Source organism: Dermacentor albipictus, chromosome 9 (genome assembly GCF_038994185.2).
Source record: "Dermacentor albipictus isolate Rhodes 1998 colony chromosome 9, USDA_Dalb.pri_finalv2, whole genome shotgun sequence".
In the NCBI taxonomy this organism is placed as follows: Eukaryota; Metazoa; Arthropoda; class Arachnida; order Ixodida; family Ixodidae; genus Dermacentor; species Dermacentor albipictus.
In genome coordinates, this window is record NC_091829.1 from 29,323,825 (window position 1) to 29,349,613 (window position 25,789).

Sequence of the window (25,789 nt, forward strand, 5' to 3'; positions counted from 1 at the left end):
GAGTGACACTGTTGTTTCTTGCGCGGTGCTTCCGGTTCACCTCCTGAGACGACCGGAAAGGAAATTCAAAATAGATTAGAAAAAGAAAACAGAAAGAACGCAGTACAGTAAAAAATTCACGGGTTTCATTACAGATATGACATCAGAGCGTAAGTTTAGTTACAAGAGCGTTAGTTGCAATTCTCCCTCCCAGTACGTTTCCTTCCTCTGTGAGCTGAACCCGCCGAGCTTCAAGCGAAACTTGCCTCAGAGACCGCTGGTGTGTAATGTCGACGGGAACTGGAAGCATGGCGGTTCATCCAGCACGGAGAATGACGGTTAGTGCGTGTATTTTCCTATAGGCTTCGTCCTCACGAGTTCGAACGGCTTTGTGGCTTCACAAATTGATTCTTTTTTTTTTCAACAGTACTTCTCGCGAGGAATGCCACATGTAGGTCGCAGCTGATTATGCATGCGCTCACAAAAATTATTGCCTTCGTCCGTCTTGCAAAAACATTTCTCGAAAGCTTGGTAAAGGTAAAGCGTAACAAATGACGCCGTGAGGCCGTCCGAAGCCGCAAGCGCGATGGTTAAGGTAAATTCATGTAATACCTGTCATTCCAATCGTAGTTTCTCCTTGTAAATTATTGGAGGACAACTTGTGTCCGTTCCCGTCCGCGTTGTTCACCGTATCGAACGAAAAAAAAATAAAGAAGAAGAAAACGCGCTATAGATTCAGCGGCGTACCGATCGTGCACGCAGAAGCTGTGGCACTGTTGTTTTCCACATCAATCATCGTGCGAAAAAAGTAAGTAAAAAGAAAGCGTAAATGATAATTAACAAGAAAGAAATAACAAAAGAAGGGAAGAACGAAAGAAAGAAAGAAAGATAGATAGAAAGAAAGAAAGAAAGAAAGAAAGAAAGAAAGAAAGAGAGAGAGAAAGAAAGAAAGAAAGAAAGAAAGAAAGAAAGAAAGAAAGAAAGAAAGAAAGAAAGAAAGAAAGAAAGAAAGAAAGAAAGAAAGAAAGAAAGAAAGAAACGTGAAGTTGGTACACAAAAACAAACGGGCTGGCGCTCCGGGACACGAAACGATTTTCGGCGCGTCCACACGACGCTAGCGTCTGCTTTCGTGGGCGAAGCGCTTTTGGCGCACAGCGCAAAAAACAAAGAAAGAAAGAAAGAAAAAAGAAACTACGCGGCTTGTAGCTGCGAGGTATAGCCGACGCGCAGGCACGCCACCTGGCGGTCGATGCGGCCTGGAACCGATCGTGACCTCATTTCGCTCGGTGCTCGACGTCTGCGGCGGTCCTCTCCGAAGGGGTCTCCGGTTTCCGGCACACTTCCACCTTTGCCCCCCCCCCCCTATATCTTCTTCTACATCTCAGTTGTGCGATTACACTTACTCTCCGTTAAACGAGCTTGATGGGATGCTTCTCCGCGGAGGGGGAGGGGAATCCTCCGAAGTGCTGAGGCAGGAAGCTCGGTTGCCTTCGGTGCAATGACCCGACGAATTGGGGCGACGAGACCGGTGTCTTGACTGAACGTTTCAGTGGTAGCCGTTGTGTGGACGCTAAAGAGAAACCCTGAATCGGTTTACACAGACACAGTGTCCTTTTCAAACCTTCGTTTCTGCTTCGTTGCGTCCTACGCTCGGACTCACCAGACTGTGATACGCGCAATGTACCCGAGACAGTGGAACGCTGACCCGAATACGACCATGAAGGGCAGGCGTTGACCTCTTTCTCAAGGCCATTTAACAGGCCTTTGAGTGAAAAGGTCTTACGGGGCCCTTGGCCGCACATTATAGTATTAACGAAGAGAGCCACGAAAGTTCGCTAACACAGGCCTAGGTATACACGAACGTGTATATAATCACATCCTACTCTCTATCTTTCTCATAGCTCTTCATGCCCCTGCCCCCCTTTCTCCCTTTCTCTCTGAGCAGAGTAGCAGGCTTGTAGACATTGCCTCAGGCCGACCTCTCTGCGTTTCCCCAGTAATCTATCTATCTATCTATCTATCTATCTATCTATCTATCTATCTATCTATCTATCTATCTATCTATCTATCTATCTATCTATCTATCTATCTATCTATCTATCTATCTATCTATCTATCTATCTATCTATCTATCTATCTATCTATCTATCTATCTATCTATCTATCTATCTATCTATCTATCTATCTATCTATCTATCTATCTATCTATCTATCTATCTATCTATCTATCTATCTATCTATCTATCTATCTATCTATCTATCTATCTATCTATCTATCTATCTATCTATCTATCTATCTATCTATCTATCTATCTATCTATCTATCTATCTATCACTTTTTTTTTTCTAATTTTGCGTTAACATACGTATTAGGTGTTGCCATACCGGCGGGGCAGATGCAATCTTGCCAAAATCTTGCCACTAGTAAAGTAAGTATTACTGAAAATCACAGCGAGCTGGGTAGTTGAAACATATAGTGGAACGTGGGAGCAATATGAAAGCTTACTTTACCGAAGATTGGTGCGTCATGATGATAATGACGACGACATCAATGGCTGTGGCGCAGGCCCACAAAGGAGGAGGGTGTGGCCAATAATTGAAAGGAGCAGGCAAAATACACGATTGCAATAAACTTCCGAAGCTCACTAAAATGAAACATAGAAGAAAAGATGCTAACCAGCGCGATTAAGCAGTCAAAGACGCGGCTGAAGTAACCTGTGTGATGCCGCATGCTTCCTTTGTAACTTTCTCATTCCTTAATTATTACATTTTTTTTCATCTTTTACAGGACTCGTGTGTGCCAAAAGGATCCGTCCGAAACCTCAGACGAAGCCAAGCGACATTTTTCCCCCCGACCAACTGAGCACATCTTCGCTTCTTCATCGACCAAGCTAGTGGCGTTGGTTTTCCGTTAGCGACTCAGGAAACCGATCTACTTTCAGCAACCGTGCAGGGGCCATTGAAAGGAGCAACGCTTTCTTTCCGTGTCGACAATCGTACATCGCAAAAAAGCCATCGGATCGTTCATTCCGTGATTAGTGGGCCATACAATACCTCGAGCGAGCGAATGCTGCCATCTTCGGGATAATAACCTCATCAGAAGCCTGAAAACAATCAACACTCACGCACCACAGTCGCACTAGGCCCCTGGACAAGTACAAAGAGATAAGATAATCGCCGAAGGCTCAAGAAGCATGCAGTGAAGACGTGACCACAGAACGTATAGTGCTCTGGGTCCAACTATACCAACGGGGAGACTAGTTGCCTGACAATTTATCTTTACTCTTGAGTAACGCACTATCAACATTGGTAGAGCACTACTTGAACTTTTCGCAGACCAACTTCATTATCATTGAGGACTCAGATAATCGTAGAAGGCTTCGACGGTAGCGGTGAAGGCTTGACCACACAACTTTGAGCCCTCGGTCCAACAGCACCAGAGTAGAGGCCAGTTACTTGATTACTTGACGAATCATCCTCAAACTTGATTAACGCACTAACTAGCGACCGTGTGCAAACCGCTATTCTGCGCTGAAGATCCTTACATACAAATGTAGGGGGACGAGTAGTATTTCAGACAAGACATTCCTTCTGGAACACATCTTTCATGAAGTACTGCCAGAGATGGCTGGTTGTGCAGATGTTTTACGCGTAATGACATTAACAATCACACATTAGCTCCAAGCCACTTCATATTCCACTACAGACCTCACTGTAAACGCACGCCAATATCACGATCTCCTCTGTCGTAGGAAGACACAAAGCTTTGCTAGAACAAAAAGCAATAACGAAAGCCAAATTAAATGTACTTACAAGACCTGCACTGCGTTTCTTTATTCATCGAGTAACATTGAAAGGACGCTCAAATTATCACGGGATACAAAAATATATTCTTTCTTGGGACCACAAATAGAACCTTCTGCGTCGTTAACTAAAACGATGCACTATATCATACCTTAGGTGCAAATAGGGCAGACAGGATCTTGCACTGCTCAAGCAAATCCACGTATTTGAACTAGCCAGCAATATCATAACTCTTTCATGCAACCTGATACCCGTGAAGAAAGCCCAAGAAAAGCACCACAGCAACATTTTCTAACAAAATTTTACACAGCATCCAGACTAGCAATAGCTGACACTGAAGGCAGTCCACAGCTTCCCAAGGTTAGAAGCAGCGAATATTTTGTAATACCTAGGGCATCCAAAGCTTATTTTCAAGCTTAAGTAAAGACCGCGCATCACGGGTAGCGAATCGTGAAATCAATGTAGAATACTCGCACTGGCAATTCAACTGCAATCGACGTAGTCTTGTAGAGTTGCACTCGACGCACAGCCCAAATTTCGTGGATCAGCGTAGGACGTAGCGAGACTACACAACAGACCGCAACTCTTGATACCGGACACTAAACGACCTGATAAGGATCGCTGGGGGACTGGCGCCAACGATACCATTGTCGACAGGCCTAAGCTGAATTTCGAAAAACGACCGTAAGGAGTGATAACCACGGAACGCATGTAGCCTATCTTTGAAGCTAGGAAACGTAGTCTACGTTGAATCCACGCGAAAGTGTCAGGTCTAGTCTACGTTTGGAAAGTAGTAGCGGTACTAGCGTTAAACCCTGTCGTCCTAGAAAAAAGAGCTCGAGACTCACAAGACGCATTTAAAGCCGTACGTAGGATGGTGATCGAGAACGCATAGGCGTAGAATTTGACTAAAGATCAGTTCTCAGGCAACGCGTCAAGTCACTGAGCCCAAATCAAGATAACCAGCTGGTGAAACAACACAACCTTTAGCTAGCTTCAAATTCATAATTCAAGATATTGCCTAAGAACTGCTGAGAAAAGGAAGTCCTGGTGTCGTTTTACAGTCTGGAATCAACATCAACAATAGCAGTCGGGAGGTCAAACAGAAAAACGGATCACTAGTCACTTTGCTCGACACACGCTCAAGTCGAAGCGTCATAAACTCGAGGACAGACTTCGTTTATTCAAAAAGTACTCGAAAAATGCGCACGTACAGCTCTGTTGATCATTCAGTTGTCTTTTCTTGAGAATAAGCATTAGGTCAGCGTGAGAAAAAAGATATACTAAATGTCCATGGCGGAAGTCACCTTCATCAAACGAGCAAAGCCACCACCGAAGGTCAAGTAAACCCCAGGACCCATAACTGACTGAAAAGAAAGAAAGAAAGAAAGAAAGAAAGAAAGAAAGAAAGAAAGAAAGAAAGAAAGAAAGAAAGAAAGAAAGAAAGAAAGAAAGAAAGAAAGAAAGAAAGAAAGAAAGAGACGCCGGGAACCACGCGGCGATAGCAGATTCATAAAACAAAGGGCGTCAAACGTCCTCCGTCTTGTCGTTGCGGATGGCTCAGAACCGCCGGATCTCTTCCAAACGATCGGACGCACTGAAGGAAGGCGCGAATATTGCGAGTTAAGCTCAAACGGTGAAAAAAGAAAGAAAGAAAGAAAGAAAGGAAGAAAGAAAGAAAGAAAGAAAGAAAGAAAGAAAGAAAGAAAGAAAGAAAGAAAGAAAGAAAGAAAGAAAGAAAGAAAGAAAGAAAGAAAGAAAGAAAGAAAGAAAAAGTGACCGCGCAGTAGAAGCCGTCGTATGGCTCCCGTGCAACCACGCCACGTCCAGCGGCTGCCCCCGTCGTCGCCCATAGACGTGCACTGCCACAACATGACCAGACTCCTGCTGTCCCTGACGGCCAACCTGTCGTCGTCCTCCTCGTCGCCCTCCGCGAACCTGTCCCGGGGTCCCGAGGACGGCCTGTGGTCGGCGAACGGGTCCTCGACCCCGGGCGCGGGATCGCCCCCGATCGACGACAGGGAGTCGGAGGCGAGCCAGCGCCAGGCGCTGCTCTACATCGTGGTGGTGCTGTTCTTCTACTCCTTCGGCATCGGCTTCATGATGATACGCTACATGCGACAGGAGGCCAAGGAACAGGAAGAGTGCAAGATGTACCGCAGGTCAGTGCGTATATATGTGTGCGAGTGTTCTCAGCAGCGGATGAGGCGTTAGTTGACCCCGGCGGCCGGGCTGCGGGTCACGCCATACTTCATTCCACTGCCTTAGTTAAAACGTTTTAGCGTTTCCGTAAAGATGTTCACAGTTTATGGGATGCCAGAAAGCGCGAGAGGTAGGCGTGCGGAGCACCACCGGTGGTGATCCCGTGACGCTGATGTCAGCAAGAACGCGCGCGATTGCTGCGACGACCACGTTTCTGTCCATTTCCCGGCACAAACGCGTTGTAATAGACAATAATTACCGCATATTAGAGTATAACTCTTTGGAGAACGCTGAAGCATTACAAAAACCTCTCGACGCATTTGAGTTAAGGAAAACGTCCCAATTGGATCCCGATAGTGTCCCCATAGACGCACTTTATCTTGCGGTATTTCGTAAATACAGTACTATGGGGACACTATGGGGAATAATACTATGGGGAATAATAATACTAATTTTAATAATAATAATTAAAAAGGCGCATCGCGACTGGCACTGAAACAAACAGAAAACAAACAAACCACAACACAAGCGCTTGTGTTGTGGTTTCTGTTTTTTTTTGTCTCCGTCCCGCTCGCGCTGTGCCTTCTGAATAGCTATGAACCAACTCGCCCAAATCAAAGTTATATTATTAAGCTGCCTTTTAACAATGCAACAGTGAAGATGGTCAAATTTAAATGGTCGCGTACACTGAAATCAAAGCGTGTGAGAAGCCGTAACATTAGCTGAACGTGGACTGGCAAGGAGTAGTGAATGTTGGCGCTTTCGTGGAAATATTCCTGTCTTGTCGTACAACGCTCGCATAAACAGAATCGCACCGGTAGAGCGTCTCGATGGCCAGCAATGTCTTCACCAGCGTAAGTCGAAAACAACAACCCCGCTTTCGTAACAGCATGAACTTAATGAGGGCTCTGAGCTGCAGGTTTTCTCTAATGAACGCCCGCAATTCGCAGTGCACTTACGGAGTAACCGTTCAGCGTCGATAAATACAGAAAACCCGCTCGCGCGGAGTGTCTGTGAGCATTGGACAACCTACGCAGTCCCGTAAGAGTTATTAGAGTCTGCGCTTAAAAGTTGTGTTCTACGTAGTCTATTTTATTACGAACCCGCCATTCTATGAACAGCAGAACGGGACGATATGAAACCACGTGGTATTGCCTAAGTACACCCAGCGTGAGAAACCTGCGGACTGCAAGATCTTGAAGGACGTCAGATTCCCGTGCAGTTTGTGACCGTAACCAGTTCTTCCCGTGTATTATGACAAGTTCAGACTTGATCGGAACACCAGGCTACGAAAATGTTCAGTTTTGGTTTTCTCAGATCCCGTACTCCGTAAAGTGTTGACAGTGACTGTACAGGCTTTTTCTTTAGCTTTAGTTAGCAACAAACCCTGTAACAACACACATAAAACTAAAATTTCAAGGATGACAAGCTCGACTTCCGCAAAAATGGATCCACCTTTCGAAATGGTGGCCAATTTGTCTGAGCCAATACATCCTGGTTCATCCCATGTTATCCACAATGTGAGGACCTCTATTCGCTCCTACACGTACTTCCTCGGTTCCCGCAAGAAAGCAAACGACAAACGTCACATTTTAGGTTCCACAAGGCATTTTAGGTGAATATTTAGAGTAAGGCGAGGTAAAAGGCGCCAAATACATCAAGCTGGTGCTGATTTTTTTTTTCTTTCCATTGAAAATGGTGAAAAAAAAAGATACAGTGAGAACTTTCTTTAGGCCCGCGCCTTTTTGGCCATGAAAATTGAGGGCACTGCAGTTGTCAGAACTAATTATTCAGTAAAAGTTATTTTTGGACATTAATGAAATGACTTGTTCTGCCCCAACTCCTGGGGTAAAATGGGTCAGATAGAGGGGGCAAAATGAGCCAATCTTAGCGAAAATAATAAAGGTCGCTACTTGCAAGCGAAACACTTGCAGTACACTCCCTAGAACCCAACGCTAGATTGCGTGGTGCACTAAATTCACACAGAACCTGGTTCTGTCTTGCTCCATAACTTCTTGCAAACTAATCATGACCAGTACCCCTTGGCGCGAGCGTCTTCCCAGGTAGAATATTTTTTTTCACCGACTCAGGTACTGAGTCTACACTTTCTCCCCTTTTTTTTTTCTCAACTCGCTCTTTGTCGTCCTTAGAACCCCTACATCCCCCACCCAAAGGCACGGTAGCAAACCGGAAACTCGCCTCTGGTTAATCTCTCTCTCTCTCTCTCTCTCTATATATATATATATATATATATATATATATATATATATATATATATGTATAAAGAAAGAAAGAAAGAAAGAAAGAAAGAAAGAAAGAAAGAAAGAAAGAAAGAAAGAAAGAAAGAAAGAAAGAAAGAAAGAAAGAAAGAAAGAAAGATGGGGGGGGGGTGAGTAAGACTGTGGGGCTTCTGGCCAGACCAGCCAGACTTTGCCAAAACCAACTTCGCCTTGTACGTCAGGCCAAGCAAGGACCTCTCCATGCTCAAAATGTGGTCTACGAGCTCTCTTGTGTGTCTGAAAGCGCATGTAGTTGTGATGCAAGCGTTTTCCTATAAGGCATTTGAATGTGCACTCAAGTCATCGCGTACGCCTCCACAGAACGGCACACCTAAAGCTTTCGCCATAACATGAATGCAGTGGGTCCGCTGACGAACGACTTCAAGTGTTTTTGTTTTTTTTTAAAGTCATTTTCGACCAACGAAGCCCTGAAGGTATTCCTCTTGTATATGTGCGGACCGTACTCGACGAGCCTACAGTAGTGCGGCAGGTTACAATGAACTCAAGAAAAATTATTTTAGGCCTCTAGGAGGACGTCTTGGTGCGTTTTGCGCCTCTTAGGATCATTATCCGACAAAGGTATTACCCGCCGTGGTTGCTCAGTGGCTATGGTGTTGGGCTGCTGAGCACGAGGTCGCGGGATCGAATCCCGGCCACAGCGGCCGCATTTCGATGGGGGCGAAATGCGAAAACATCCGTGTGCTTAGATTTAGGTGCACGTTAAAGAACCCCAGGTGGTCAAAATTTCCGGAGTCCCCCACTACGGCGTGCCTCATAACCAGAAAGTGGTTTTGGCACGTAAAACCCCAAATATTATTATTATTACAAAGGTATTAAAGAAAATAAAGCACAGCTGATCTATATTTTCCATAAACCTAGTTAGTAAAGGGCAGAAATAAAGCAAACAGTTACGATGCCGCTTCAGAGTTCCAATAACTGTGTTGTGCACGCCCCCAAAAACGGCTCAGTTCATTTTCGCCTTCTTAAAGCGGGCTATTAACTCACAGGCACTCGGTTCACATTTTTTTTTTTGCCTGCCGTCCTTTGACCAATCGCAGCAGTTTTTTTTTTACAAAGCAAGGTGAATGGGTAGTGACATCCTTTGGCAAAATATCAAGCCTCTCACTTTTCCAGCTTAGAGACAGTGCGCGGAAAACTCTAAACTCATTTACCCTGCCCTACCCTACACGTCCAATACTGACATGTTTCATAATAATTTGGCACACCACGTTGCCTTTAAGAAGTTGTGAAGGCTGAACAATGTGGACACAATCAAGGAGTTTAATCAACGCTTAAAGGGACACCAGAGAGCCAGAGTAAATCACTCGAGACACGTATTCTTTTAAAACACCGTTTCCACTCACATGGCTGAAAGAAAGCTATTACTGGAAAATGGAAGGGCAAACAACCTTCATTTGAATTTCGCATTGAGGTTTCTACGACGATAGTCACTATAACGTCAAGGATTTCAAAGTATGTTCTGGTATTTTCGATTTTTTTTTTGTCACGAGAAGCGTTTTTGAAACGCACGGTGCAGTGCCGTCCTGCTTTGCTGACAAACAATAGGGCTACGAAGTCAGCGCGGCTGAAATAACAATTGTTGCACGGCCGCGTCTTTTTCGACCTGGCATTCGCGCATTTACTGCTGTTTTCAGAGTTCATAAAGCTACCCGAGTACAGCTTGATTTTTTTGTGTGTTTCTCTGTGCGCAGGTACATCAACGCCGCCCACGAGCAGTACCTGAACGCAACGAACAGAGCCCGGCTAGCCAACAGGCTGGCTTTGCAGGCGTTGAACACCGTCAATGCCATACCGCAGACGACCCACGTCGGCTCCAAGGTGACGTTCGTATGACGACCGGCCAGGGCCTTCTTCTAGACGTTCTGGCGCAAAGGACAGGACCAGCTTCTGCGTTTCGCCTGCGGTACAACGAGCAGGCGGCATTGTGGACGGATGTTTGCCTGCTGGACGAACGAGCAGACGGTGGAGCAGACGGTGGAGCAGACGGCTCGCTTGTCTGCTGAAATGCTGGACCAGCAGGCAGACGGCAGCGCAGAAGCGTGTTGGTTGCATACAGGAAGACGACGCTGGCCATTCGACGAGCCGACAAGGCATCGCATGTTCGAGCGCCTATGAACAAACGAGTTGAGCAGGTAGAAGAAGGTCTTGGTGGTTTTTGTACTAGCTAGACTGCAAAAACTTCGTGGGCTTGACGTGAAACCAAGAACAATCTTCGACATTTTCCTGTGCTTCGGCACTTCGTGGTCAGCAGTTACCTTGGATCAGGGCATATTTTGTTCCTAAAGCCACCAGTGGCAGGCTCAATCGAGCCCAAGAACAGGCAACGCCCATTATAAGGCAACGGCAACTTCGACGAAACGTAGTTTGCTCTCCTTGGAGATGTGCAGTGTGACGTCAGAGTCTGTTCTACGTGACCGCAAATCCGCACAGAAGGCGACCGGATGCTGAACCACTTCGCCCCAACACAATTAGCGGGTAAAGTGTGAAAGTCACGCGCTTCGTCTGTCAGATTTAGCACTTACGTGCGGCTCTGAGAGACTATCAATGTGACCAGACTTTTTCGTCTGTCGTTAAGCTTGTGCGCGACTTAACCGAACTCACGTGTGCGGTGACTGCCAGACGATCGTGAACGCTGAGCGCTACTGAGCGCATTGCAGGAACTTCACGGACAGTCGTCTGCACGCGATTCACGTCTGGCGAACGGTGTTTGCACACTTACTCTAAGCAGGGACTTAGCCTCAAGTAAACACAATGTGCAGACGGGTATGTTCATTACGTCACAGATAGCCTAGCGAGGCTAATCTGCGATGTAGAAGAGGTCGTCAGAGGGTTTTAATTGCAAAGCCAAACCTGTGTACCAACGTTTTCATTTTGCATCTCCTGTTCATCTGTTAGAAAAGGCAGTGGTAATATGTTAGTGACGTCACTATATTGTGGTGAATACTGTGTTGCATCTGTTCGAGAGATCTGTCTGCGAGTGGACGTTCAGGGACATTGTACCTACATCGCTCGTGCTCTGGAGCGCATTCTGTATAATTTTGTATTCTTGTCGACTTGTTCAATACGTGGCGTTGTTTAGAGCACCCTCTATATATACACGTCTTCCCTTTCCAACCATTTTTCAACAACCTAGATGTTACTTCAGGAGCTTGCGTTCGGCCCCGTTTTATTCGACGGGAAAGCCTAAGTGTATGCGCGGGAAATTTTTTTACTCCTTAGTTTCATTTTAATGGGCTCTTCATTCTTCAAGAAAGCGCACGACCACCTACTCAAGCTCGAAAAATCCGAAGCTCACAGGGATCTTTGGACATTGAGACCACCGGCACTATGAGGCCACTCGCATCATTTAATGTGTCCTTTTACCAGATGCTTGCTGCCTCTCCCATTTTCCCATTTAAGCAACTGTCCCTGCATTTCATGGGAGTCGCACAGAGACAGAGCTCACAGCCGACACAACTCCGGCGTGTTCGGTAAGCTAAGGTTGTCTTAAAACGCAACATATTGCTTCGGACAGCATATCTATAATTTATTGTAATCGAACGGGTCAGATTATACCATCATGTAAATGCATTTCGAAAGGCCACATGCCATCGGCATCCAGCGCTCGTCGCTTCTGTGACGATGGCAGATGTGACAATCGTGACACCGATGTGACGATGTGACACCGATCGTAACGTAACCGTAATCAGTACTACGGCGTTAAACACCAAGTGAGGTACTTACCTCAGGCCGAGGTTACACATGGTTGCGTTCTTTCTATATGTACGCATATGTCTCTCCGGCGAACGTCTGTGAAAGTTCGAGACTTCTTTTTTTTTTTTGCCGCATACGCCGATTTGTATCACGTGGTCTGGTGCAGCGTACACTGAGAACTTTAACCCCAATGATCTCATTCCGTCGGACAGTTACTTCAAGTGTGACGTATCGAATTACATCCCGCGCCTGCGCAGTTCCGAGCAAGCGATCTTGTCGCGAACACACAAGAGCATTGTTTGCGCTCGGCGTGAGTTTTGCAGACACGCCGAGGTGTTACATGTGTGCCGGGCCGAATCTTGAAGCGTAAAACTTCTACAGCCATAATCATCCGCCATGAAGCTGCGCAGTGGCATTTTAGTCGATGTCGGTGCTCCCGCGCCAACGTTCGTAAAATGCGAAATGCATTCAAATCAACGCAGTCATCGCCGCAACTTGCAAGTCACGGTTCAAATTTGTGTCGCCACTCACAAGGCCGGTATACGCAAACGTCTGAGACATCATCAGCTTTACGAATCCAGCAAGACCCAAGTGAGCGCGGCAATATGTTCCGTTCGCCCGGAAGAGGGCGAACGGAGCAACAGCGCTGATGGCGACATCTCATGTCACAGTGTTCAACCACAATACTTAAAAAAACACACACACACATCGCGTTATCGTCGCGTCCCCCGCGCGATTTCTTCTTAATATGGACAACGATGTATACAACACGCCTTCGACGACGATAACGTCGATGCCGACGAATCAACGCCAGCGAGTCGCACCATTTAGTCGTCGACTGCAACGCGAGTTCAACAAGGCTCATGGAATGCAACGTCACCCATAGTGCGGCTGTTTTAGCCCAGTAATTGCGTTACCGCGCTCTACGCGGTACTCGGAAACATTCTTGGAGGAATCGCCAAGCCGATAAGTCGCCCTGCAATCGAAGGATTTGCTGTAGCAGTGTGGTCATTGCATTTATTCTTTTTTTTTTTTTTGAACAGCACGGTCTCTCTTCACATATCATTTCATCTTCTCCACGTGTGGGAAAGGCTCGCGCAAGTCACCGTGGATATTTTCAGCGATCGTATACGATATAGATGGGCCGGCATATTTTTGTCAGAGCCAACAGAGATCACTATATACATACCATGGCTCCCCATATATGTAAATATATATATGCACACCATATTTGCGGGCAGATGAATAAACGAGTTGAAGCTGTTACCCGGTGCGTTGCTTCTTTTCTTCTCCTTTCTTTTTTCGCCCGCCTCTTAGGAAGTCCCTTCGTTGGTGTAGCTATGCCGTTATGGCAACAGTGCATATTAATTCGTGAGCGTTAGGAGTGTCAAAGTCGAAAGAAAAAGTGCGCTATACATACATACATACATACATACATACATACATACATACATACATACATACATACATACATACATACATACATTTTTTCGACTTTGACACTCCTAATGCTCACGCATTAATATGCACTGTGTCCATAATGGTATCGCTACACACACACACAAACACACACACACACACACACACACACACACACACACACACACACACACACACACATATATATATATATATATATATATATATATATATATATATATATATGAATTATGGGGTTTTACGTCCCAAAACCACTTTCTGATAATGAGGCACGCCGTAGTGGAGGACTCCGGAAATTTCGACCTGGGGTTCTTTAACGTGCACCTAAATCTAAGTACACGGGTGCTTTCGCATTTCGCCCCCATCGAAATGCGGCCGCATATATATATATATATATAGTGCAACCGACGGTGGTTTACAGGAGACAACATCGCCCCTCGAAGGGGCAGGACGTGTGTCCAATGAGCTTCTGCACAACACTATCGCAATGGGGTGAACGTGGTTTCATGGATCCGGGACCTCAATGGATGGATGGAAAAACTTTATTTTCGTCAGAACGCATGTGCGGACGATTCCGTGCTAGATGGCCATCAGCTCATGGCTAACGGCGACCTGGGTGGCCCACTCCACGGCCCTGGTCTGGACGACCGGGTCTGAGCTGGCCAACACGGCCTCCCACTGCTCCGAGAGAAGGATCACGCATAACATCCGCCGGTGGCGGCGCTATGCTACAGCTCCATAATATGTGGTCATAGGTGGCCAGCAGTTCCTGGCACCATTTGCAGTCCGGCTGAACGTCCGGGTAGATTTCGTTTAACATGTATGGGTTATAGAAAGATCTCGTCTGCAATCTTCGCCAGACCCTATCCTGCGCCTTCACCAATTGCTTGTCCGGTGGAGGGTAAATTCTCCGCTCAAGTTTGTAATGGTTAGTAATGTCGTGAAAGGACGCCAGCCCATCTCTCGTGGACTTCTCCAGAACGTCCGGCTCACCTGCTCGGCTGACGAAACCTCGAGCATTCATGTGAGCCGCCTCGTTCCCAGGGTTCCCGGAGTGTGCCGGTACCCAGACAATTTCCACCTCCCTAGTCCCTCGCCCCGTGGCCCGATTTAGCAATCCTGCCGATGTGACAGAGATTCTGCCCCTCGCCAAATTTCGGATGGCTGTTTTAGAGTCGCTGAATATCAGGTAAGCTTTAGTATTACCTGTAGCTAGCGCTATCGCCGCCTCATCTGCAGTTTCTGAGGAGCGCGTTTTGTCTGATCCAGAGGTGACCAAGCGTCCCCGCCCGTCCACCACCGCAAATGGAAATGCGTCCTAGCTTGTTCTTATACTCGGCGACATCTACGGCGACATCTGTTGTACTTCCCGTACTTAGCATGTGAAGCTCTGGCTCTTGCCTTCCTGCGGTTCTAGTGATGTATCGGATGCATATTTTTGGGCAAACGTTTTATGTACAAGCCCTTGTGCATTTCTCGCTTCACCTGAATTTTCATGTCCCCAGCTGGAGGATCAACTCCATTGCCGATCCTTTCCAATATATCCCTCCCTGCTCTCGTTTTGGAAAGCCTACTGAGTTGCATCACCAAGTGTGCCTCCCGCAGTTCTTCCAGGGTGTTGTGCACCCCTAATCCCAGCAGCCTTTCGGTAGACGTACTGTTAGGCAATCCAAGGGCCGCCTTATACGCCTGCCTAATCATAGCCTCCGCCTTGCCTTTCTCCGTCGCGTCCATCTTCATATAAGGCGTCGCATGCACTATTCTACTGAGCACAAACGCCTGTACCAGCTTACACAAGTCATTTTCCTTGACCCCTCGCTTACGTTTGGCGATTCTCCTGGTTAGGCTCACGGTAGCATTGACCGTATCTTTAAGCCTTTCCAAGGCCTCCCTATTCCTCCTGTTAGTCTGCAGATACAGACCCAGGATCCTGATCGTTTGGACCTCAGCGACCGGTGCACCCCCCCCCCCCCCCTTCACCTTCAGCGGTGGTGGCGGCACATAGTGCCTCGCATCCATCCCTCTTGGTTTATCCCTAAGCACAAAAAGCTGGGACTTGGGCACCTCAAACGTCGCACCTCAAAGAGGTGCGACGTAACGCCTACCTCATTTTTCTCGCATTTGCCACTAAATCAGCACTGAATTTTCATTAACGTTTCTAGTTCTCTATTTGCTATTTGCCAAAATGTTAATGTTGAAGTCATGGCTCATGACCAGAGTTCACTTACATTCATTCACGGATTACAACAAAGAATCTGAGAAATAACCTGGCGCCACCTCCTTGCGACCGATATCGAACACAGGAAAAAAATAAGAAGCACTTTAAAGCCATTACCTAACAATAAGCGGTTATACAAGAGAATGCTTTAAGTCATATTCGCAGTGCATTTATCTTAAGAAAAAGCTTTTGGTCTGGGCCAACTCCAGCCGATTTCCTTATTCGAATACACGTAAAACGCCTAAATACTCTAGTACGTAACACAAGTGCCTAACGAATTGTTGAATTGAAATGTTGAATTTGAGCGAGAAAATTAAGTTCTAGCAACTGTAGGCGGCATACTTTTAAATTTGGACCTCATACGTTTGACAAAAATTGCCGAATATTCGCAAGCTTAAGACAATCCATGGAAGCACAATGTATAAAAAATTCGTAATTCTGCACGAAAAAAAAAATATCCCCGTTCTTTGTAGTGCGCATGTTATAATATCTGAATCTGAAAGACATCCAAAGGGAAAACATTGATGTATTCTACAGCAATCTGCAATATGCCACTAATATTTGTATCCCTGTAACTGTCGTAAGTACCATAACAGGTGGATGTAAGCTGTAAGCTAACATAACGATACTGTCCGCTTGAAATGGTACAACAGATGGAATTTCAAGGAATATGACATAAGTTTTGGTTCAGGGTTGCAGATATGTAAACTTCATAAAGGGAAAATGAGGCATCCACCCGTTCGTAGCAACTGTTACGATTGCTACAATTGTAAACTTCGTGCTTAGATTTTTTTTTTAACTTACCGATTTTCGTCCTTTTTTTTTACAAGTACGATCTCCTTAATCAGTATTCTACTTCACAGTTGCTAAGAATTTACCTTTCTCTTCGAAATCTAACAAATTTCATTCCAATAGATCGATCGGTTGTTTTACGAGATCATTTCTGCTTTTACGCACGCATTTGAATAGAGAAATCGGCGTCGTACTCGAGGCAAGAGCGTCTGAAAACCAGCAGTTACACGTACGCGTTCTCCACCACGTTTAACGGTGTGGTTTATACAAATGAAATTGTGCGGCGGCATGCAGTGAAAACATCCTTATCTGACTTGTATCATGCATTCTTCCGAAAACATAACATCATAAATAACGTATTCGGTTCACTTAAAGAAAACATGAGGAGCTCACTATGGTTAATAAGTATAGGCATAGGAGCACGCAAAAAAAAAAACATGTACGAAGAAGAGACACGTAAAACAGGACAGGCACAGACTCCCAACTATATTTCCGAAAGGCAAAACGGGCGCAATATAAATATATGTCTGTCTGACGTACGAATGTCGAATTGTCCGTCTTTTTTCACGCTGTCTTGGTTAAAACACGTTGGCGGGCCAGTTGGTTAGAATCCATGATAGAGTGTATAAGCGTGACTGAACGAGGACGTACCAAGAAACAGATACACAGAGAAGCGCTGTCTCTGTGTGTCTGTTTCTTGCTACGTCCTCGTTCAGTCGCGCTTATACACTCTATCATGGCTAACCTGTCTGTGCTTATAAAATGAACCAACTATAGCCGAAATCAGAGTCATTACACTCTCTTCGTCCCTTCCATAAATTAAAGTGAGTGCATGTAGCAGATTGATGACAACCAACGGCAAAGTTTTCGTTAAGTTCTACTATATCAATGGGTCGTTGCAGGACACAAGCCATTAAAAATATCGCAGTTTCGCCCGAAAGGCGTAGCATCGATTGCGAGAGCAAATTATCAGACAGCTATACGAAGTAAGAACAGCAGCTTTAACAGCCTTACGAACTTGTAAACGTTCGCTTATTAACTAAATTAACAAGCATGGTGTCACGCGCGCAAAGGCAAATATCAATACATGTCTCATTCTATGGACGCGGGCGCTGACTGTCAAAACGTTGGCGTGAGGAAGAGCGGCAGCAACAGCGAGCGAATGGCCCTTCATGCTGCCTTCTGGCTTCAACGTAAACTAAGCGGCAAGAACACAGTGCACAAGAAGCTACCAGCCCACGGCGTGCCTAGGCTATGTAGCCACAGCAGGTCGTTTTCAAGGTAGGGTCCACGCGGCCGCGCTCAGCCTCGCCATACGCAGCTACAGCCAGTGTGGAACGCCCGACCCTAAAGCCCCTTAAACTTCCTAAAGTAGCGACACTCTCCTCCTCCGCCTTCACTCCCTCTCGTTTCCCCTCTATTTCACGCTCCCTCCTCGATCGTGGCGCCGCCTACACTGCTCGAGCGTAGCCTTTACTCCTCCTCGTTTCTCCTCTATTTCACGCTCCCTCCTCGATCGTGGCGCCGCCTACACTGCTCGAGCGTAGCAACGGCGCCAACATGTGCATGGTTGAACCAATGAATGGTTATTCATTCATTCATCCTCCTCCGTCTTCACTCCTCCTCGTTTCTCCTCTATTTCACGCGCCCTCCTCGATCGTGGCGCCGCCTACACTGCTCGAGCGTAGCAACGGCGCCAACATGTGCTCCTCGCCACTCCGTTGACGCTTTCTCGAGCAAAAATGGCGCTCCCACAGGGCGCGAGGGCCACGTGATGCTATTAGGCCAATAGTGCCGCGGCGTCGGCATCGGCCAGAGCGCGCGAGGAGGACGCAGCGTTCTTCAAAGCGTGGCACTACTTTACGAAGTTTGAGGGATACCCGACACTACCTCCTCCCTCCCCCCCCCCTCCCCTGTTGCCTTGCGCGCGGTGGAAGACGGCGCGCTCCCTCCCCACTTTCCTTGTGTGCGCGAGATCGAGCCACCATCCTCTGCTTACCCTCGTAAGCTTTCCCTCGCACCCACAACACACGGCGCGGGGCCGCATTCTTATCGCACTTGAACTTTATATGGAACATAACGGCGACGCCGACGGTAGAAATACGCCTGCAATGCCCATATAACTGATATAACTAACTGATATATAACTAACTGATATATAACTATATATAACTGATATATAATTGATGCAGGTGAACGATATCATCACTGCGCACGAATGTTCGCAAGCTAATCCGCACAACGAACAACAGAATCACCAGCGGCTTTTCTAATAAAAACGCATTCGTCTGCATTCCGCTAGTAACGATAGCCCACTCACGATTTCGATTAGGGTTCCCGTTCTGTTTTATCCTGTTTTCGACGATTGAAACCGGACTTAGCAGTACCGAGTGTTCCGCTCTTCTAAGCACCTGTCGCACAAATCGAACTATATTCCCGAGTTGCCTGCCAGGCTTTCCTAGGAAGCCTGTGAACAACATCAACGACTGTCCCTTTGAGTTCAGGAGGTGGGCGAACTCTGCAACTCATTTTATTATATATGTCAAGCTTTCGTTCAGGAATTTCGGTATTCCATGATTATTATAATGTTACGTCCCCTGCTCCGCATTTTTTACGATACGTTTAAGTTTCGAACGTCACTGCACTTGTTAGCCTTGCTTTCAAGAGCACTAATTCGCTGCTTTAGTCTCCGGATGTCTCTATCGCGCTGCATCTGTCTCTTTAGAGCTTCATCGTATTTCTGTGACATCATTCCAATGGAATCCCTTCTCTCTTCAACCACCGGCCGTGTGTTTCGTAGACACACGGTTTGACACATGCAGCTCTAAACCTCTTCAACCCTAGCGGGAAGGGATGCCTAGCCATTTTGTTACGTTTGCCATTTTAATCCAGGTTTCTGATAACACATTCATGTAAGTTCACGTGATTTCAAAAGAGCGTCAACTGCGAGCCAGCACTCGTTGGTGCGTTCCTTCGGTCCGTCCGCGTTCAAGTTGAGCTGCGTTTCGCTTTTAGCCAGACTTTCAATTGGGTCTGAATCCGTACCAGCTTTCTCTTACTTTGTGTTACGGCAAGGGGGGCAACGCCAGCTCCTACGTTGACAGCCTCACCCCTATTCCTAAAGTTAAATTGTGAGAATGAGTGGTAGGCGTACTCACATTCCAGGCATTTCATTAGACGTCCACCTTCTGTTAGGAGTTCGCTGCACCACGGGCACACTTCTTCATTGAGCATTGTGCGGAAAGCGCCACGCACGCACGCACACCCACAAACAAACAAAGAAATCGGCGATTACGCGATACTCCCTAACGCGAAATTCGAGCGCAGCTCTATGCGTGTTTTCTTTTCGCGATATATTGACTGGCTCCGACGGCCTGTCTCGTGCGGCGCGTAGCAAACGGATCGAACTGAGGCGCGACTGCCTCGCTAATCGGGAAATCGCGAGAGGCAGCGCGTGGGCGCGATTCACAGCTGCAGCCGCAGACAGCTAGACCTCCCAGACGACTCGCGCCGCTCTGGCGCCATCTCGTAGCCATCGTCGCCGCACCGCGCTTTTCTCCTCACGCTTTCTCCGCACCCTCCCCTCCTCGCGTCTTTCACACTCCGCGTTCGCTCTTTCATCCTCCGCTGTGCTCGTTCGCTCGGTTACGCCGACGCTCGCCGCAGGCACGGGCACCCGAGAGCTTGAATGTCCGCGAGGGACATCATGCAGGCATGCTGCGTACATTTTACGGACATACAAAAAAGGCATTTTGCATAGTGTTTGGAATAATAGAGACGTTTAGCTTGTACGCTATTCCGGTAAACGGGAGCGGTTTGGGCGGATTACCGGATGGTCGGGGCGTAAACGTGAGCGGTGAAGCCGCCTGGTGTTGTAGAGCTCAACCAGACAAACGCAGAGCTAAAACTGCAGTAACTCACCATATCCTGCTTCGCCACCCATGCAAATTTTTGGCAGCGGCGTAATTGTGAACACGATTACGCCACTATCGAAAATTTACGCCAGTAGCTAAGCAGAATATAGTAATTAGTTCTGCGCTTGTGTGGTTAAGCTTTGCGCCACCAGCTGGCACCACCAATCTGGCCGCTCAGGTTGGCGCCCCCGCTAAACCGGAAAACCGCCCGCGCTTGCCCGAATACCGGACACGCTAAACGTCTCTAATGTCTATTGCGTCCGCAGCCTACGCTATGTGCCAGACGCAACGAGCCGAGACCCACATGCACGCACAGGAATGGAAGTTTAGTGTACTCCTAATTCTACTAGGCCTTTCACCTCGCACAACTGGTTCGTAAAAGTTAACTTTTCAAAGTAAATTGCATCAGAATCGCAAATTGCGACGTACACACAAGCTGCAGACATGATAGCTTTGAATGGTATTTCAAACATGCAAGAAAACGTAATCCTGTTACGATGAAACTCAGACTAAGTCTATTGGGGGACAAATACTCACGTAGAAAAAGGTCCCGTGCGACATCTTTGGGACATCCTTGGTAGGATATCCGAAACATGTCCCTGTGCGATATCCTTGGAATGTCCGCGGTAGGATATACAAAACTGGGCGTCCAGTGGATGTCCCATTTGTGTCGGAAATCGTGCACGGTCATTTGGACATGATTTGGATGTCCTACGGACGAAGTCTTTTCACAGGGAGGTGCTTTGCTCTTTGACAGAACTAGTCAGTTAAGGGTATTTAGAGTCATGCTTGCTTCAGGTGCTCAAAAAAAAAAAAAATTTGCAGCGAGTACTTACCACAACACAGGACTACATGTTTACACAGAAAACATTCTCAGCTTATCATGACTGCACGCACAGTTTAGTGCGACTATATGTGAGTACGAGCCCCAACTAGTGGATCCCTCGCGAGCCCCGTTAATAAAATCCACATTACCGGACATGCGACATTGAAGCACGACATTGCGGCGACCTCAGAAGTGCACGAAAGAACATCTAATCATTTCTAGCTCACTCATACTTGTACAACTATTCACATCGAAGCTGAACATCTCTTATTCAAGGCTGTGTAGCGTAATTTGTAAAAATACTCATTCATGTGTATGAGAGTAATTTATTTGCTAATAAGTATACTCTGCACAACACACAAAGTCGCGCTTGCCCTTCTTGGTACTGCAGGATGTGCTGACATTGCAAAATCCAAGGATGTATTTTTCACGCATACTACACCACATTTTACTTCAATTGTGTGATGTGTCATCAATACATTTGATAGGCTTAGCACAAGCCTACAGCGATTCAAGGCATCTGACTGCCCTCGGAAGGCGTCGTATGGCGTGTGGCGTCAGGGCTGGTAGCACTATTTCCTTCATGCTCTGCATACTAACAGCTGTAAACTGTGGCTTCTGAGATCCCAAAGGCACACTTTTGTGCCGGTGCGATCTCGAAGGCCACATGCAAACGGTTTATAAGTGGCCCAAACTACAGCATCCTAAGCTCAGAGTAGTGCTCGGCAGAGGACGACTTCTAAAGATTAGCACATGTAGAAGTGTTGTCGCGGCCAATTTGACGTGTGGAAGTATTATGTAACACTAACAATTTCTTATATACGAAAATTTTGGGAGGTCTTTCTTTTACCTACAAAGATGATGCTATTGCGGCATCCAAAATGCCATCAGCCTCATCACCAGCTGCTCCAACGGCACCATATGATGCCAAAGAAAACAAGCACAACATTTTGCATTGTCTCATTGATTCCTCAACAGCATGTATTTATGTATATATTTATAATATTTACATCAACAAACGGACACACTTTCAGTCAGAAACACAATTTTGCAGGCAACATGGAAACTCGACACCAAGAGAACTGGCAAGAATAAAGCAAACACAGAGAGCGAGAGAGAGACTGAATTGGGTAAAGGCTGACTACAGCAAGCCTCCACGTTTGAGAGCCGCTTGTGGAATGAAATCCTACTGGCCGTCGAGCTTCCAACAAGTACGGACAGACAAGAAATATGCACTGCACAGAAAAAGCAAGGGCAAATGTACTACGCTCGACTTTTGTTTGTGTCCTCCGAGTAACCACCTCCGTGATAAGTTTTCAAAACTAGTTTTTCTGTTTTAAACTGGAAAATGCAGCACTGCAAATAAAACAACACTTGCGCTTATGAAGTTTTACTACTCAACAGGAGCAGTTAATTGGTATTCAAGTTAAATTTTCTTCCTAACTTCTATCTTTCTCTCTATTTCTTTACTGAACTTTAGAAAGCATACTGTACCATGTCCTTGGTAGTTATTAAAATCCAATTTGCAGGCATTTGTATTTATGTAAGTTGTCACTGCCCTCAAACACTAATTAGGCATCTACTTAAAAATTGGCCCATACTGTATATATTTTCTTAGCTTGTTAATCTACCAGGCACTGAACTCAATATTTAATGACATGTCAGTAATTCAGTAACGCAGCGAGTTTGATATGCAAAGTGGTATTTAGCGCACACATTCTGCTCGTTTAAGAAACGACACACACTCTTGCTTCCAACAGACCAAGGTAAAAGGGAAACAACTATTTACATTCTTCAATTTGCTACCGCTTGCAAAACAGTCTTTCAAGCAGTCTGCTAAAAAAGCAGCCATGTATTTCTGAATGCTTGGCTAATTGCTAAAGAATTCGCAATTATGATTAACATGCCAAAACGTGAAGATGAAAGTATCAGTCTCCTTTTCAGTCAGCATCATCATCTCTTGGCATTTTGCTCATAACTGTGAATGTACCAAGTACCACAAACAAAGTACCAGAGAGTAATACATTATCACAGAAGAATTCTACACAAGACAACTGGGACATTCAGAGTCAAATCGGGAGAATATTCAAGAGGACAGAAAGGCAGGAGAAAGAAAGCCCTCAGCATCATTTGTAGGCACAGCATAGACGCAAACAGGCGCACTTGTGGGAAGCTTGACGACGTAAACAGACAAGCTCTCCTCATTTCTATCACAGACAAAAAAAAAAAAAGAAGTTCTGTCACCATCTCTGCCACCATATATTACACTCACGGTGCACACCTCACACATGACAACGGGTACTTATTACTCGTTAACTCATTGGATAATTTTTTTTTCCTTACAGGCTTGGGGCACTAATCGGCTTGCAACTGGAGAGACAAGAGGTGTGGCACTATCTATGCATCATCGAGGAGAATGCTTCGAGAAGGCATCCCTCTAGAGACCGATGAGCAAAATGTACAGATGACCCCTGGATGTCCCTCGGACGAATGACCATGGAAAAAAATCTAATAGCTCCCTCTATCAGGAACTTTGTTCTTGCGTTAATCATGCCATTAAAGCTATCCTTGGGCAATGACTAAGCCCCAATTTGCACCCATTTCCATCTGTTCATTGAAGGGCTCAGTGTTGCAAGTTGTCTACACCAACCATGCTTGAAACTAACATGACTTCACAGACTTAGCATAATAAGGTACAGTGCATTTGTAAAGTACAGTGCACAAAGTTGTCAGGCCGCCACTTTGTGTGTCACTGAACCAGTTGCCAGGTCATGTCGTGGGACTCGCATGTCCTCTCACGCTATTCGAAGATGTCTTTGTAAGCATCCTCTGTATTTTCATCAGCAATGCAGAGTCATCCCATAAAGACAATGCTTTAACAGTAAATCAAGTGCTCACAGCAGAGTAGGTTAATGGTGAAGCATGCTGGCCAATGCTTAATGCGGTTGCAAAAAGACCTATTGCTCATATTTCTTTCCGCAATAAATTAGAAGACAATTAGAAGTTAGAATGCATTGAACACTAATGAGCTGCTTTATCTGACAGTGACGAGCCTGGAAAATGTTGCTGTGCTGACCTCTCTACAACACTACAAATTACAGAATGTCTAGGCAACTTTTGACACACATCTTGGCAACTGCTCCAGCCAAATGTCAACTGTCCTGAACAACCAAGTCGCAACAAACTGCTGTATGAACTAGTGTCTATGCCCAACCCAATCACAGAGCCCCCTTACAATGATTGTTGCAGCAACTGAAAGTCCTCTGCAACACACGCTGCCTACGACAGCCTCGATTTCAAGTGGCTACACCCGGTACACCCATCAGTTCCCAGAGAGATGGCTCCACGCTGCTTCTAAGAGGGATGAGGGACACAGCGTATTCTAAAGCCTGTTTTGTAGCCTAAATGTGCCTGTTTGGTGCGACATTCTTCGCTAAGCAGCGAATACTCGTGCCGACGCCGATGAAACGGCATTGGTGAAGCACCCCGCACCCTTGCGCGACATCAAGGTGTTCTTGCACCTTCGCAACTTCAGCCTCAATGACAAGTAGACACACAGTGCGAATCTGTTACCCCACTTGTGACAAGCGGATAACTATTCAACACGCAAGAGCAGTGGTAGTAGCACATGGCGTAGTAAAGGAAATCAACAGAAAGGCGGAAGAAACAATAAAATCAACTAAAATGACAAACATGTCATGGTAAACGCGCTGCTCTCAAATACAACTGCAGCACCAAACCTCACACACAGCCTTCTACTGCAGTTTTAAACATTCAGTTGCCAAGTATTACGTCAGCTGCATTGCCTCGACATGTCGATATATCACACACGGCTCTATCCCCAGTCACGACGACAAAGCCAGATCTGCATTTCGAGTTGACAACATAAGTGTGGTCCTCCGTGCACAAAATGTGTCGAAGCATGCTATAGTGTTCATCGAACGTGCATCCCGCCCATAAGAAGAGATGTAAGAGTAACCAGGCTAATCAAAACATGGCACATGACCTGGACAGCGTTCCGTATGCAATGAACGAAGCCCTCTAACTTTGAGGGGCGAGGTTGCGAATCTCCCCCAGCCACTGAATGCTCTCCAATGAAGACAAAAGCACAGGAATGACTTTGCACAAACCATCTGAAGTACTTTGATTAATAAGTGTAACAACAACAAAAATTCACGATACAGGAAACACGTAGTGGTTAGTTTTGAAGCGAAGACTTAAAATATACTGTGCAGCTTTCACAGAGTGTGTGTGTGTCGTCATGCTCGCAGATACTTTGCTAGTACTGCACCTGTCTGCTACAGACGTACTGGTTAGTGAACAGCAAGGATATGGTTAACAAGCCAACCAAATAAACAAGCCAACGTTAAAAAAAAAATTCAACATACAAAGCACTTATCGATAAGAACAACTAGGAAAGTTGGGAACCAGGAACACACCCCAATGGAGGGAATACAATAGCGACACATTTTTTTTTCACTTGTTTGCATGTGCCACCTTTGGCGAGGCTTTTACAGAAATTTGCCAAACGAAGCCGACACAGAATGTTCATCTTACTTTTTTTTTGATCCCTATAAAACCAAAACTTGGTGTGACAATGATATGCAAATATAAAGTGCTG

At 46.1% G+C, this 25,789-nt stretch overlaps 2 protein-coding genes across 2 annotated transcripts in view; one reads left to right on the top strand and one right to left on the bottom strand.

Moving 5' to 3' along the window:
- The window catches only part of LOC135917963 (uncharacterized), a 35,315-nt gene extending 22,235 nt beyond the window's left edge, over nucleotides 1-13,080 (top strand). The window contains exons 2-3 of the mRNA XM_065451609.1: nucleotides 2,768-5,945; nucleotides 9,977-13,080. Of these exons, the coding sequence (XP_065307681.1) occupies nucleotides 5,584-5,945; nucleotides 9,977-10,118 (504 nt within the window). The 5' untranslated portion in view covers nucleotides 2,768-5,583 and the 3' untranslated portion in view covers nucleotides 10,119-13,080. The remainder of the gene's footprint in view (nucleotides 1-2,767; nucleotides 5,946-9,976) is intronic.
- LOC135917964 (molybdate-anion transporter-like) overlaps nucleotides 1-19,709 on the bottom strand; it is a 71,638-nt gene extending 51,929 nt beyond the window's left edge. The window contains exon 1 of the mRNA XM_065451611.1: nucleotides 19,587-19,709. Within this exon, the coding sequence (XP_065307683.1) occupies nucleotides 19,587-19,662 (76 nt within the window). The 5' untranslated portion in view covers nucleotides 19,663-19,709. The remainder of the gene's footprint in view (nucleotides 1-19,586) is intronic.
- Nucleotides 19,710-25,789: the final 6,080 nt, after the last annotated feature.